This window comes from Peromyscus californicus, unplaced genomic scaffold (genome assembly GCF_007827085.1).
Source record: "Peromyscus californicus insignis strain IS unplaced genomic scaffold, ASM782708v3 Scaffold_11__1_contigs__length_118956290, whole genome shotgun sequence".
NCBI classification, from domain to species: Eukaryota; Metazoa; Chordata; class Mammalia; order Rodentia; family Cricetidae; genus Peromyscus; species Peromyscus californicus.
This window is the reverse complement of record NW_026294402.1, coordinates 108,198,884-108,214,581: the sequence shown is the minus strand read 5'-3', so window position 1 is coordinate 108,214,581 and position 15,698 is coordinate 108,198,884. Positions and strand designations below refer to the sequence as shown.

The 15,698-nt window shown below is 40.0% G+C and overlaps 1 protein-coding gene across 42 annotated transcripts in view; it reads right to left on the bottom strand.

Moving 5' to 3' along the window:
- The window catches only part of Clasp2 (cytoplasmic linker associated protein 2), a 190,388-nt gene that overhangs the window by 38,526 nt on the left and 136,164 nt on the right, over nt 1-15,698 (bottom strand). For 28 of the 42 annotated variants that reach the window (XM_052722710.1, XM_052722740.1, XM_052722702.1 and 25 more), the window contains 3 exons: nt 15,476-15,499; nt 13,989-14,233; nt 12,169-12,232 (listed from right to left, as the gene is read on the bottom strand). In XM_052722710.1, coding sequence (XP_052578670.1) covers nt 12,169-12,232; nt 13,989-14,233; nt 15,476-15,499 — 333 coding nt within the window. The remainder of the gene's footprint in view (nt 1-12,168; nt 12,233-13,988; nt 14,234-15,475; nt 15,500-15,698) is intronic. The other 14 variants (XM_052722718.1, XM_052723057.1, XM_052722783.1 and 11 more) reach the window with 1 other exon arrangement.

Sequence of the window (15,698 nt, the reverse complement as noted above, 5' to 3'; positions counted from 1 at the left end):
CACCTGAAACCAACCAGAGTAGCATTACAGAATCCACACAGACCGGGTAGGGGCTTCTTTCTCTCCCGGGGCTGCTTCACTAGCTCCCGACTGTTTCTTTTTGAGTCGCCTTTACTTTTGTTTCAATTGTTTCCTAGTCTCTGAGCAGTCCAACTGTAAACTTTTCCAAATGAAAACCTGACCTGAAAATCCTAAGACATTTGGAAAGCCTAAGAATTTCATGTCCCACAGTGTGTCAATGGTGGTTTCACTTTTAGCTGTGTTGTGGCCACACTATTACTACATAGTTTCACTTGTCACTGCCTTTCATGAAAATCTGACTTCCTCTACACTTCATGTTCTAATGAGCCTCCCTAACGAAGACCCGACTTTACTCCTTCCTAAGGCCTCCTGTTCCTTACTTGTTTTGTCCTGAGGTGTCTCTGCTCCTTGACTCCCTCCCTGACCCTCTGCTTACACTGAGATGCAGAGCTTTATCCTCAGGTCAGTATGACTGGGCTTTCTCTAAGCTAATGCTGCATTCTTCAGTCTCCCCTTTCCCTCTTCTTGTCAGAAATTTTCCTATTGTATCTCAGTGCCGTTACTTAACTGTCTCTTCAACAGCAGTGTGGCCTCCCTCACGGGGCCCCAGTCTCTCAGGAACATCTCTCTTTGGCCTTCCCAAAGTCTGCTTACTGGACCACTTCTGTAGGTACAAAGCCCTCTGACCTTCAAGCCTGACTTTATTTCCTGTATACCAGGACCACCAAATCATTTCTGTAACAGGCCAGATAATAAATGTCTGAGGCTTCACAAGCCATGGGTCTAGCAACTGCACAGCCCTGTCATTGTACCATGGCCATAGACATACAATTAGTACAACTGTGTTTCAAAACAATTGTACTTACAGAACCAGACCCTGGGCAGATTCAGCCTTCAGGCTGTTTTGTCAACTCATGCTTCTTTCTTACTTACCATCACTGGAATGTCACTTTGATAGAAATAAAATCCTGGCATAGTCCCAGTTAGTGGGAACTGTCAACCCTTAGTTCTACACCTCTACAAAGTGGCCTTGGAGCATCTGGTAACGTGAACTCTCTGTCTCCCTTTTCATACATATTTCATAAAACTCCCAATTTCTTACAATTCCCTCATCTTCCACCCCTTATCCACAGCATGTGAATCCCCACAAAGTTTATCAAAAGTTGCTTGGGCTACTTTAGATCATAGCCACTCATTCTTCCTACCTGAAATGTTTTCTTATATGTTTGAGACAGGGTCCTAGTACATATCCTTGGCTGGCTGGGAACTCACTATGTAGATGAGGGTGGCCTTGAACTCACAGAGATCCATTTGCTTTTGCCTACCAAGTGCTGGGATTAAAGGTATGTGCCATCACCTATTTGGAACTTGTAATGTGACTAGCTATGCATGCTACTACTTAAGCTTTTCTCAAATTATGTTATCACTCTACCCAGAATATTTATGTGTATTTTATTTTTGAGATAGGGTCTCACTATGTATTCCAGGATGACTTTGAATTCATGATAATTCTGATTCAACCTATTTAGTGTTGGGATTACAGGCAGGTATTGCTAGGCCCACCCACCCCAGGCTCTGTCATTTGACTGTATGTTTACATGAGCACACATGTATACACCTATATTTAAAGGCCAGAGGTCAACCTTGGGTGTCATTTTTTAGGTGTTGTCCACTTTACTTTTGAGACAGTTTCTGGCCTGAAGCCTACCAAACAGGCTAGGCTGTCTGGCTAAGAGACCTGCCTGCCTCTGTTCCTTGGCACTAAGATTGCGACTATGCATCACATGACTCAGCTTTTTACAAGTATGGGTTCTGGGACTGAACTCAGGCCCTTATACATGCACAGCAAGCATTTACCAACTGAGCTAACTCTCTAGTCCCAAGATGGGATTTTATTATGTAGTCCAGGATGGCCTCAACTTAATGGCAATCCTCCTGACTCAGAATCTGCGCTGCAGAATCTACACTCTCACTTCACCCTAAATTACAACTGTTCTTTCCTTCCAGAGACTTCTCTGAATGTCCCAGACAGAAAGTTCTTCTGGTTAGGTAAAGTGTTAAGGAGCATAATTAAAATGCAGAGATACGACTCCCAGGCCACTGCATACAGCACTGTATTGTATAATACTTAAAAACACGTATTATATCCCATCACTGGCAATACTGACCACATGTATGCATATACCCACACATATATGCATAACCACAGCCCTAATGTTGGAAATGATACACAACCTTTCCCAAGTGATTTCCCTACCACAGAGATTTCATTTCAGAAGTCAATCAATATTCTTTCCTTTCCTCACCTATGAGTAAAGGAGAAATGTATATGTTAATATAATGCAAGGAATAAAAATTGTATTTCACAAGTTGAAGTTTAGAATTAGTAGTTCATAATCACTGCTTACTTTTACAGAATGATATTAACAGAATGGGGGGTGGTAAGATAGAGTTTTGTGTTTTTTTTTTTTTCAATAATCTTAAAGCTTGGGAATCATTTTAAACTTCCAATGGATCAATCTGATATTTCACAACTGGAATTATTCAGGAAAGAATCACGTATTTAGACTATTACAATTGAGGCAGCCTCTTCTTATGTAAACCTGCTTTATTTTAGGTGTGCCAGCCATCAAATTTGAAACAGAAGAACATAATCAAATTAGATCAATTAGTAGATTAAAAAGCACATCTCCAAACAGAATGACAGGTTTGCGTAACGCGAATAGCATGTCGTGGATTGCAAAGGTTCCAACACTGCACGAACTCTTCAGGAGAGAAAAACAGAGAAAATGGGTTAATTCCACAGTCATGCAGCAAAGTTAGCTTTTCAACAAATATTGAACCAACTTACTCTCTATTGAGAGTTCCAACACAGGGGACAGCATGCAAAAAGGAAAAAAGAAAAAAAGAAAAACACACAAATTAGTCGCCATCAATGCAAAGTTCCTGTATGGAAGAAAAAAAAACACTAAAGAAAATAAAAGTGACAAATGTTTTTCAAAGTTTTATGAAAAAACTCAAAATAGTTTTAAAAACAAGAGTTAAATGAACAACACAGGAGAAGAACACATGATTTCTCTGCATGTCTCATTTATTTCTTTGTCAAGGAAATTTAAGAAACAGGAAAACAAAGATTTTCTTCTTGCTCCCTAAAATTTTTTATCTCTCCCTCTCTCTGTCTCTCTCGACAAGTTCTCACTATGTAGCCTTGGCGATCTTGGAACTCACTGTAGATTAGGCTGGCATCGAACTCACAGCCCATTACAAATACTTTTTTGTTGTACATTCCACTGTTCTTGAGGCTTAACTTTTAGATAAAAAGATGAACAGAACTTCACTTCCGTTTATCAACAGTGTCAACATTTGGTTCCAAACCACACTGTCTAGAATTTTTTCCCCATCTTCTTCCCCTTCATAAGTTGGATGATTTCTGTGAAGTTTTGAACAAAATTATTGTATGCAAGTAAATACAAGTATTCCTATCACACTTCACATTCCATGGGTAATTCCACCGCCTGCTCCAAAGACTATTGAGCAGCTACCTGATCTGACAGAAGACACTCAACTAGTACAGCAGTAACATGGTGTTTTCTACAGAAGTCCAAGGCCCAAAGGCCCAACTCGAAAATTTAAGCTGCCAGTTCATGACACACACCCCAGTGAAGATGGCACTTTCCAAAGAGTTCCATTATAGTTAAATGCTGAAACCACACAGTTAACTTTTAGTACATGGTATCACCTATATTAGGGAGTTGGGAGAGGGGGCATAAGATGGGTCCACAACAGTAAAAATAAAAACTTGGGGGCCAAAGCGGTTCACCATGAGGACCTGAATTCTGATCCCAGCACTCATGTAACAAGCTGGGTGTGGTCTTGCATTCACCTGTAATGCCACTGCTGTGGGGGTGGGGACAGGAGAATCTTCAGTGCTTGTCAGCTACCAGCTTAGCTGAAATACGCAAACTCCAAATTTAGGAAGAGGCTCTGCCTCAAAGAAATAAGGCATAGACAGATGAGGATACCAGATATCCTCCTTAGGCATCTCTGCATACACACAGGCATATGAACTTGCACACAAGCATACTTGTGCATACACACACATACATACACCAGGAAGACATATGCATAAACCACTCATAGAGACACTCCACTCACACCTAAATAAAATTGGGAAAGCAGTCTCTAAAAACATTTGTTGTTCTAAAACTTCTAGAACCATACAAGAGATCTAATCTTAAAACTTCACATATTTTAACTGAATCATCACCAAACCTTACATGTTGGATATTATTATAAGCTGTTGTACAGATTAACAAGCTAAGGCACACATTGCTACCAAGTACTGCATATAGAATAGAACTAACACCACTATTTGCTACTATTGTGTTGTAAAGTTCTTATGTAAAACTATCAAAAATCTTTAAATGATACCCGGTGACCTCCTCACAGTTAGATCACTTATTCTCATACTGCACAGGTAGCTCTCTGTATTTGCAGATTCCATGACCCGAGGATTCAACCTAACGTGGACTGAAAACATCTCAGGGAAGAAACTGCCTTTGTACTGAACACACGCATACTTCGTTTTTCTTCAATCACCCTTAAACAAGATCTTAGCATCTGCAGGTCCTGGAACCAATCCATGATAGATGCTGGGGGGAATAATACACGAAATAAGGCTAACTTATCAATCTGTAGAAAGACATCAAATGATCTCCACTTGCAAACTATACTTGCCACATTATCTGAGTCCCGGGGAAAGTCCTGCATCCATTTCAACTAAAGGGGTCTTTTCTAGTCCTTCCTTTTCTGGGATGTCTCACAGCACACTAGAGCATGCCTGGCATGTTGGCTGGTCCAAATCCTTTGTCTAAACATATTAAGGGAAATGTTCTGGGAGCTGAAATCAGTAATCCTAGCTGGAAAAGCATGGGCTGTTGCTTATAACCTTGTTCTTGAAGTGTCCTGTTTCTGCTTGAGTCAACAAGTGGTCTCAATCAAATCAGACAAAAGCAAAAAAAAACCTTCATTCTCAAGGCAGCTACTACTGTCTAATGTTCACAGACAGACTGAAACACTGATCTAAATTTAAAAGCACACCGGGCAACTCGCCATCCATGTCATGACACATGGTATCTCCCAAGTGCCTTTATGAGGTTTTACACAGTTTCCACCCTGCAATCCTGCAAAACAAAACAAAAACAAAAACAAAAAACCAAAACCCGAGTTATAGATAAGACAGTCCAACCCAGAAAGGCCACCTAACCCAGGCTTGAAGGAGAGGCATCATTATGCAGAGCCCTGAGGATGCAGTTTGGGAAAGAAAGAGAACTGTCCCAAATGGCACATCTCAAGCTATAAAGAAAACTGCACAGCATAGTTAGGGAAGAAGGTAAGATTTAGGCTGAGAGTGAGGAAGGAGGTGTGATGGCTAACCTAGTTGTCAACCTGGCTACACATGGAATTAACTAAGACCCAAGTAGCTGGGCACACCTGTGGGGGCGTTTCTGGACTGGATTTTTTGAGGTCAGAAGACCTGTCCTAAGTCTGGGCCACACCTTCTGGTGGCAGCCTACATAAATGGACATGGAGAGAAGTTTTTGCTGTTTGCTTGCTTGTCCTCACTCTCCCTGCTAAGTCCCTCTACCCTGTTGGAGGCTTCCTTCACTGGCAGTGCAGCCCTACTTCAGGATCCAACACGGACTAAAGACCAGCTGAGACATCCAGCCTCGGTGACTGAAGAACTACTGATGCTTGGCCTTTCTGTCAGACAACCATTGATGGATGAGCTGGACCACAGCCTGTAAGCTATTCTAATAAATCCTCTTTTAATACAGAATTATTCTATTAGTTCTGTTTCTCTAGAGAACCCTGACTAATACAGGGAATATAAACAAAAATATCAGGTTTTGCTTGGACATTTTAAGATGGTTGCACACCAGCATCTGTCTGTCACAGGCCTTCTGGTGGCACCACAACATATCACCACATGCAGCATCATCACATGGCAGAAGACAGCAGAGGGCACAGGAGCGAGAAAAGGAACCGAACTCTCCCTGTTATAACAGATTTACTTCCTCACTAATGACATCGCTTAATTCATGAGAGCAAGGTCTTCAGGCCTAATCTCCTCTTAAAGGTTTCCCCTTTTTTCTTTTGGTGATGTATATAGAACTCGGGCCTCACACATGTAATTAATATCATGAGTGTGATTAATGAATATCATGAGTGTAATTAATGTCTTGAATGTAATTCATGCCACTGAATTGTGAACTTAGAAATGGTAACAATTGCAAATATTATGTTCATTTAAAAAAATAAGGTGGAAGCTGGGCGGTGGTGGTGCACACCTTTAATTCCAGCACTTGGGAGGCAGAAGCAGGCGGATCTCTGTGAGTTCCGAGGCCAGCCAGAGAAACCCTGTCTTGAAAAAAACCAAAAAAGAAAAAAAAAAAAAAAGGCGGAATGTAATCACCATACATTATATGTGTGTATAAAATTGAAGACAGTGATATTCTAAAATAGAAAGTGGTGATGGTGTTATGGGCCTATGAGGATGCTGGACTAAAGTCTATCTAACTGTGCAAACAGGCAAATTGTATACTATGTGATTTGTCAATAAAGATTTTATAAAACATAAAAAAAAGATGGTTGCACACAATGTGGCAGCTAATTTAGGTATAGGCGGTGTGTGTGTGTGTGTGTGTGTGTGTGTGTGTGTGTGTGTGTGTGTATGTATGTGTATGTGCAATTGGTAAAAAGATTACTTTGAATTAGCAGTGAGATCAGAGAGACATTCAGAGGCAGAATCAAAAGGACTAGTATTTTCATAGTAATGCAAATTCCTAAGTTGAGTAGTCAAATGGTGGTATTTATAATACAATGAGATCAAGAAGCACAAGAAGGTTGAGGACAGAGTCAGTCCTTTGTATCTCAGGATTCTGTACCTGTGCTTTAACCAACCATATGCTGAAAATATTTGGAAAAAAACTTTGCATTTATAACCTTGCACATTTCCCCTATAATTTTCTAAATAATACAATTTTACAATCAGTTACAATGTATTTTACATTAGGTATTATGTGGTGGCCCACACCTTTAATCTCAATAACCAAGAAGCAGAGGCAGGAGGATCTCTGTGAGTTCTGAGTTCAAGGCCAGCTTGATTTATAGAAGAGTTCCAGGTCAGCTAGTCTACATAGGAAGACAACACACACGCAAATTAAATAATAAACAAAGTATAATGTGAAAGGAGGATCTATGTATAACATTCTACCAGCAACATCAATAAAACAGGCAGAAAAAGGCTGTGAGAGTAAAAGAAATGGGCACAAGGGAGTGAGGGATTCAGCACAGAAGAAATTACCATTTTTCCTATCCTACCCATTCATTAAATGATAGAAAAAGTACCTCCAAATACAAAGAGATTCAAAATGAAGTTGAATAACACAAAAACAGGGTCAAACAGTGCTGTGGGATGGTCTGTATGTCAAGTGTGTTGCTGATTGGTCAATAAATAAATCACTGATTGGCCAGTGGCTAGGCAGGAAGTATAGGAGGGACAAGGAGGAGAATAAAGCTGGGAAGTGGAAGGCTGACTCAGGGAGACACTGCCAGCCGCCACGATGACAAACAGCATGTGAAGATGCCGTAAGCCACGAGCCACGTGGCAAGGTATAGATTTATAGAAATGGGTTAATTTAAGCTGTAAGAACAGTTAGCAAGAAGCCTGCCACGGCCATACAGTTTGTAAGCAATATAAGTCTCTGTGTTTATTTGGTCGGGTCTGAGCGGCTGTGGGACTGGCAGGTGAGAGAGACTTATCCTGACTGTGGGCCAGGCAGGAAAACTCTAGTTATAAAACAGTAAGCTGGAATTTGCAAGAGATTCCCGAAAAGCCAAGTAGATGAGACCATATAGCACAGTGGTTCTCAACCTGTGGGTTGCAACCCTTTTGAGGAGTCACCTAAGACCACGAGAAAACAGATATTTACATTATGATTCATAACGGCAGCCAAATTACAGTTACAAAGTAGAAACAAAAATAATTTTATGGTTGGGGTCACCACAACATGAGGAGCTGTGTTAAAGGATCACAACATTAGAAGGTTGAGAACCACTGATACAGCAAGAGACAGGGTACACATGTTTGTATGGAACAATAGTTCCAAGGTGAGAGCTTCTTCTATTTCAGCAGCAAGGAAGATGGTCAGAGGCAGGAAATATGGTTCCTGCTTGAGGGCTGACATCTGTGCAGAAGAGAGAGGTGGGGAGATAAATGTGGTTGGGGGTTTTAGAAGACAGAATGTTTGATATAAGAACCAAGAGGAGGAGGATTATGAGTCACCACTGAGAGAAGAATATGGGCCAGATGTGGAGACAGCAGGACACAGGGGTAGTGGTGCTGTATTTCCCCCTTCAAAACTCCTAACCTTCAGTCAGTTAACCTTCATGATCTCCAGCCCCTGGGGCTCAGTAGTTTAAGAGCACTGACTATAAACTGGGTCTGGTGGTGCACACCTTTAATCCCAGCACTTGAGACAGAGGCAGGGGCCAACCAAGGCTACATAGTGAGATCCTATCTCAAGAAACAAACAGCAAAAACCCACTGCCACCACTACCACCAAAGCATTGGCTACTCTTCTAGAAGACCCATGTTCGATTTCCACGACACACATGGTAGTTTCAGAGCTCTTTTGGCACCAGGCTTGCACATGTAGACATGTAGCTGAACACTCATACACATAAAATAAAATAATTATAAATATTGTTACAGAAAAGATGGTGTCAAAAAAAGGAGGGATCCTAGACACTCTATAGATATACTGAAAGGGAGAGGCATATCTATTATATGACATAATAAAAAAAACCACAAATTAAATCCCAGTATTTTTCACTCAGCACAATGTGGTTATATGTCCAATTTATTCTGAATGAATTACATTACTAGCAGAGCTAATATAAAATGATCAAACAAAAATAAAAACCTTCTTCTGGGTGGTGGTGGTGCATGGCCTTTAATCTCAGCACAGAGGCAGCCTGATCTCTGTGAGTTCAAGGCTAGCCTGGTATACAGAGCCAGTTCCAGAACAGCTAGGGATATACATAAATATTCTGTCTCAAAAAACTTTGAAGTGAAGGCAGATGGATCTTTGAGAATTGTATGTTGGGGATAGAATTGGTTCAGTGGCTAAAAGCACTTGTTGCTCTTGCAGAGGGACTGGGTTCAATTCCCAGTAGCCACATGGAGGCTCATAACCACCTATAATGGTAGTTCCAGGACATTTGACACCTTCTGAACTCAGTGAGCACTAGGCACACCCCTGGTGCACACACATGCATGCAGGCAAATAACACTCATACACATAAAATAATAAACTGATTTAAAAAAGTGATAACTCTATATTATAAAATCCTAAGACAAAAGCCCATAGGTGACCCTTCCGATCAATTCTAGGGGTGTGGAGCCAGTTCTGCACATTATGATCAGTTCACTTCCCTAACCAGTGTCAAACTCTGCTCTTCTCTTTGATCTTTAAAACAATTACTACTACTTATTTCTTTATTTGTACATGGGGGTTAGTTACATGACACAGATCACATGTAGAGATATAGGACAATAGAAAGTCATTTTTTTGCTTCTGTCATTTGGGTCCTAGGAATCAAATTCAGATTGTCAGGCTTGGCAGTAAGCACCTTTAGTCAATGAGACATTTTGCAGACCCACCTATTTGGTCATTTAGAAAATGTTTCTCTTCATCATTGCAAAGATCCTGTGATGATATTAAAATTGAAACTGTTACTACTGTCAAAGGAAGAGCCACAAATTATAACCCTATGAAATAATTTGGCCTTGGTAGTAGCAACATTATAATTCTATCACTTTTGAAGATGTTTAACAATTGTATTTTCAAAGTTGAACATCCTATAAATAAAAATGCTGCTTAATAAAAACAAAGATACATTCAGGATATGGTCTCATTCTTTGGCTTATATTGTCAATTGAAATGATCAAAATTTAATGTTTACAATGTATAGAAATGTTTCCATTAAGGTAAGCACTATTGAAGTCATTAGTGGTAGCAACAGTAATATAGAAATGGTGTGGTGGTTTGTGTAAGAATGACCCCCATAGGCTCATATATTTGAATGCTTGGTCACCAGGAAGTGGAACTCTTTGAAAGGATCAGAAAGAGTAGGAGTTGTGTCCCTGTTGGAGGAAGTATGCCACAGGGTGGGCTTAGAGGTGTCAAAGGCCCATGCCAGGCTTCCATACGTGCAAATGCTGACAGTGTGGAGAGAATGTCCAATGCAGCTTTTTCCCTCCAGATGTTTACAGTCTAAGATTGCTCCACTAACAGAGATTACTTCTACCAAGATCAGCTAAGTTGGCCTCCCTGTTCAGCTGTATACTATAAACGCTGCCTCCCTGTTCACTGTATGCAATGACCCTGCCTCCCTGTTCACTGTATGCAATGACCCTGTCTCCCTGTTCAGCTGTATACGATAAACGCTGCCTCCCTGTTCACTGTATGCAATGACCCTGTCTCTCTGTTCACTGTATGCAATGACCCTGTCTCCCTGTTCAGCTGTATATACCAAACACACTGAGCTTCCAGGGCAGCTTTTCCCATTCCAACCCAGCTCACCTGGTCCTAACTTCCCTGTACTTTTGTCTGTCTATCTGCAATTTCTTCATTTCCTCGTCACCACTACTCTTGAGTTCTGGTACCCACGCCATGCAAGGCTACAGCACATTTACAATGGTGCGTGTCAGGGAAGCCAACATTTCACAGAGCACACGATGACTATACATACTTCATTAAACACGTATTTTTGAGACAGGGTCTCAAGTAGCCTAGGTTGTCCTTAAATTCACTATGTAGCTTGATCTTGGTCTTGAACTTATGATCTTCTTGCCTTCATCTCCCAAGTACTGGGATTACAAGAATGTGTCACCAAGCCCAGGTCTAAATATATTTGATGGACATTAAAAAGTGAAAATACTCAGAAAGCTTTTATGTATTTTTTCCAATGTATGATGAATTTCTCTCATGGTTCAAACATTACTTTATGGTTTTTGCTAATAGCAAATTTTCTACAATATTTTTCTTTCAAGATAAGAATGGTTATATTAATGCTGTAATTATCATAGAAGAAAGCTGAAATGAAATGTTATAAACATTTGCAACTTACTCCAATTACATCCTTTACAAACAGCAAAATGTTCTGTTGTATGTGTGTGTATATGCATACATGTTTGTGTATGAGCATGTATATGCATGTGTATGAGCATGTATGTGGAGGCCAGTGGCTAACCTCAGGTGTTGTTCTCAGGGACCATTCACCTGTTTATTAGACAACATCTCTCACTAGCAGGCCTGGCACTCACCATGCAGGCTAGCTGACTGGCCAGTTAGCCACAGGGATCTTCCTGGATACACCTCACCATTCACTCCAGTGTTGAGATCACAAGAGTGGACCACCAGAGCTGACACTTTTTCCTAAGATTTATTTTTATTATTTTAACTTGTGTGTGTGAGTGTGTGTGTGCATGCAAAGGCGTCCAAGCCCCTGCAGCTGGAGTTACAGAGGGTTGTGAGACACCTGATGTGGATACTGGGAACTGAACTTAGGTCCTCTGTAAGAGCAGCAGGTGCTCTTAACCACTCAGCTGTCTCTCCAGCCCCAGAGCTGACATTTTATTTTGTTTATTTTTAAAAGTTTTTTGGTTTTTCAAGACAGAGTTTCTGTACGTAAAAGCTCTGGTTGTCCTGGAACTCAACTCTGTAGACAAGGCTGGCCTTGAACTCAGAGATCAGCGTGCTGTTGTCTCCCAAGTGCTTAGATTAAAGGTGTGTGACACCACTGCCAAGCCTTACAGCTAACATTTTAAACCTCTGTTTCTAGTGGTAAAAATTCAGATCCCACCAAGCAACCATTCAGCCTGCATAGCATTCTTAGTCTGAATCATAAGAGATTGTAACTGTATCCCCCTCCCCTTTGGAGAAGTTTCAATGAATGGATAAAAAAAACTGAAATTATGTTTGAAAATATCACTACCAATGGCTTATAGTTTCCTTCATCACTTTATTACTTTTTTTGGATACCCCATAGGAATAAATAATATTAAATACTACAACATACCTTGCCATGAGGATCAGCAAACATTCTTGTGAAAATTTCACATAATCTTTTCAGTTCAACTCGACTGCCAAAAATAAAAAGTAAAAAAGGCTGATTAATATCTTGCTATAGGGTGAAGTCATTATTTAAAAGTAAGCCCACAAATAATTAAATTTACTAATAATGACAACAAAAAGGTTATACTAATTATTCCTCAAAATTGAGAAATTTGTGGATTTATCAGCCAAGATGAATGTACAGCTGTGAAATGTAGTACTAATTCTGCTGCAACCCACACTACTTATGAGGACGGCAATGAGGGCAGAACTACATTTCATCAGCAGAATGTGTAAGGAAACAAATTGTGTGTGGGGACCCACGCAAGAATTTTATTAAATGTTACAATGTTTTCTTAAGTTCTACCTTTTTCCAAACTGCCCACGCTTTTCCAATTAAAATGACATGTTGCACCTAATACTCTAGGTATTATGATTAATTGCACTGAGTCATGACATGTGATATGTGTACCTTAAAATATCTTAGGTAGTACAAAAAAATAAACATTTAAAGTATGCATTTCTACTACATTTAAAAATGTACAAATAGAAAGTATATAAAATATCAATATTACTGTTATCAAGTGAGAAAACAACTTTCTACATCTGTATCACACTAACACCAAATTTGAATTATCCAAATCTGATTTTTTGGGGGACAGTGTCTCCCTGGCTGGCCTTGAACTCACTATGTAGACCAATCTGGCTGTAAGCTCAGAGATACAACTGCCTCTGCCTCCTAGAGTACTGAGATTAAAGGCACATGCCTACATGCCTAACCTGAAGTTGGGTTCTTAAGGAGTCAACAACTATATAGATTTAAAACATCACATCAACAAGGACAATAGAAGATATAAGAATGAAGCAAACTAAACCATTAAGAGAAGAACTGTAAGGCAGGCAGTGGTGGCGTATACCTTTAATCCCAGCACTTGGGAGGCAGAGGCTCTGTGGGTTCGAGGCCAGCCTAGTCTACAGAGTGAGTTCCAGTGCAGCCAGAGCTGTTACACAAAGAAACCCTATCTCAAAAAACGAACAAACAAAAAACAAAAAATGAAAAGTACTCTACCACTCTACAATCACATCTTACTCATTCTGAATTCCAAAATTACTAACATATTGACCTAACCTGTTTTGAATAAAAAGGTGTTTGTTTGTTTGTTTTTTGTTTTTTTCTAGACAGGGTTTCTCTGTGTAGCCCTGGCTGTACTAAAATTCACTCAGTAGACCAGGCTGGCCTCAAACTCAGAGATCTGCCTGCCTCTGCCTCCTGAGTGCTGGCATTAGGGGTGTGTGCCACAATGCCTGGCTAAAAAGGTATTTATTTTTTAAATCTCTCTCTGTGGTGCACTGTCATGTGTGGAGGTCCTCTGTCACCAGTTTGTGCCTTCCACCTGTATGAGACAGGGCCGCTTGTTTTGCTGCTGCAAACAGCTGGACTGTGAGTTCCCAGCTGTTCTCCTATCTCCACCTTCCATCTTTCCAAAGGAACCCTGGAATTACAGTGCACTGCTGTGTCCAGTTTCGCATGGTTTCTGGGGATCCTCTACTCAGGTCCTCATACTTGCATAACAAGCACTTCACTTAGTAAGTCACCTCTTAGACCTGAAAGTTTTCCTCTAAAATGATTCATTAATTACAGCAAGAAAATTATAGCAGTTTTAGTTATGATACTAATGGCCCTAAAGGCTTGGGAAAACCTTTAACACAATTTCTGACACATTTCACAAAATCAAGTCAAAAGGTGCTAGCCTGCTTGAAAAAGTCTTTCATGACACTTCTCACCTTAGCGTTCTCTGGTTTTTTAACAAGTTCTGCAGACCCAGGAGACCTTCTTTCCTTTCTGACCAATTGGAGCTAGCACATCTGTTGAGGACTTCTGCCACGTCTTCTGTCTGTCTCATGTAGGTAGGAATACTACCATTTCGAGAACTATAGGAGCGTTCTGAACACGCGCTAGAAGCATCGCTGTTGGCATCATCATCTGAGTGCATTCCATATGACTCATATCTTCTTCGAGCAGGTTTTTTCTGTTACATATCAAGAACTACATTAGCAGTAGTTACAAACAGATGGGTAGTTCACAGTGTTTATTCAACACAAAAAGACTGATTTCTGTCTTAGATCAGTGGAGGGCATGCTGCTAACCATTGTAAAGATAAAATGTCAATATTTAGTTTTTGTTCAGGAAGGACTTTAGAAGTTAGTAGAACATGAACTGTTTAACTATGAGAGTAGTACAGGAGAAGATGACTATGTGCAAGCTCAGTCATGTCAAGTGGGAGATGCTCACAAGTATAGGCTTTCTCCTTAGAATGGAAAAGCAAGAACAGACTGTAAATACAAAGTGTACTACAAGTAGGAGTTGATAAGAAGAAAATACCACCTTTTGAGAGGAGTAGAACCAGGATTTTCTCATGTAAAATACCATGCTCTTTCCTGTCTATGTATCTCTTCTTTTCTATTTATCTTGCCATTTCCCCCTTGTTCTAACCTTTATGCTTTCAAGAGAAGTAAAATACAATGAGAAAGTGTTATGCTCACTAAGACTTTTAGGAAGCAAGATGCTTTTATGTCCCTAGAGTTTTCCCAATGTAATCTATGTCCTGTAGCTTATTCTGCAAGAGAAACCAGTCGAGGTTCCTTTCATTTCTTGACTGTAAGGTCCATAATTTATATAACTGCCCATTATTCCTTTCATATTAAAAGTGGCATGAGGTAGAGTAAACTGCTCGTTTGAGATTTTCCTGTAGAAATTAGAAAAAAAAAAAAAAAAAAGTATGTGCTCTGATACTTGGGTTTGGCTGGGGAGAAGGGGAGCTACTGCCACGAAACACACTAAGTGTAGCAGGAACGCAAAATTCCCAAGCATCTACAGATGTTAAAATCTTAAAGATACACTATCTTAACATAAATAATCAAAAGATTTCCAAAGCTGCTGCCATTACTAACTCTCTCATACCGACCTACAGACACTAACTAACTCAATTCAGAACGACAGTGTCTATTCAGGTGGGCTCCAGGACAGTTCTATGAAAGACTCCAGTATAAACAGCTCACCTCATGTATAAAAAAAGTGGCACCTTCCCCAAACACTGTGTTCAGTCAGTATCCCCCATAGACAATCACAGTGACAGAATAACAGATGGACAGCTAAGGGTTTTATTACTTCCACTTTAATTTTTTATAGATGACTATTATCTGTTAAATTGATGAAGGAGAGAAAAAAAGTTATGATATCATAAGATGTCAGAAAATAGTGATGTCTATACCTTAGTCCGTATGTCTCCTAAGAGCTGAGAGCAGCCAATTTTTAAAGAGAGAAATTGAAAATAATGAAGAACATTTTGCTAAACAGCACAGTGAACTTGGCATTAACAACGCCCACGATCAGAAATATTCAGTTTTATAACATTCAAATAACAAAGAACTGTTTAATCAGGTTGTATCTTTAATCTTGTCAGTATCCTTTAATTAAAAAAGAAACACCTAAAC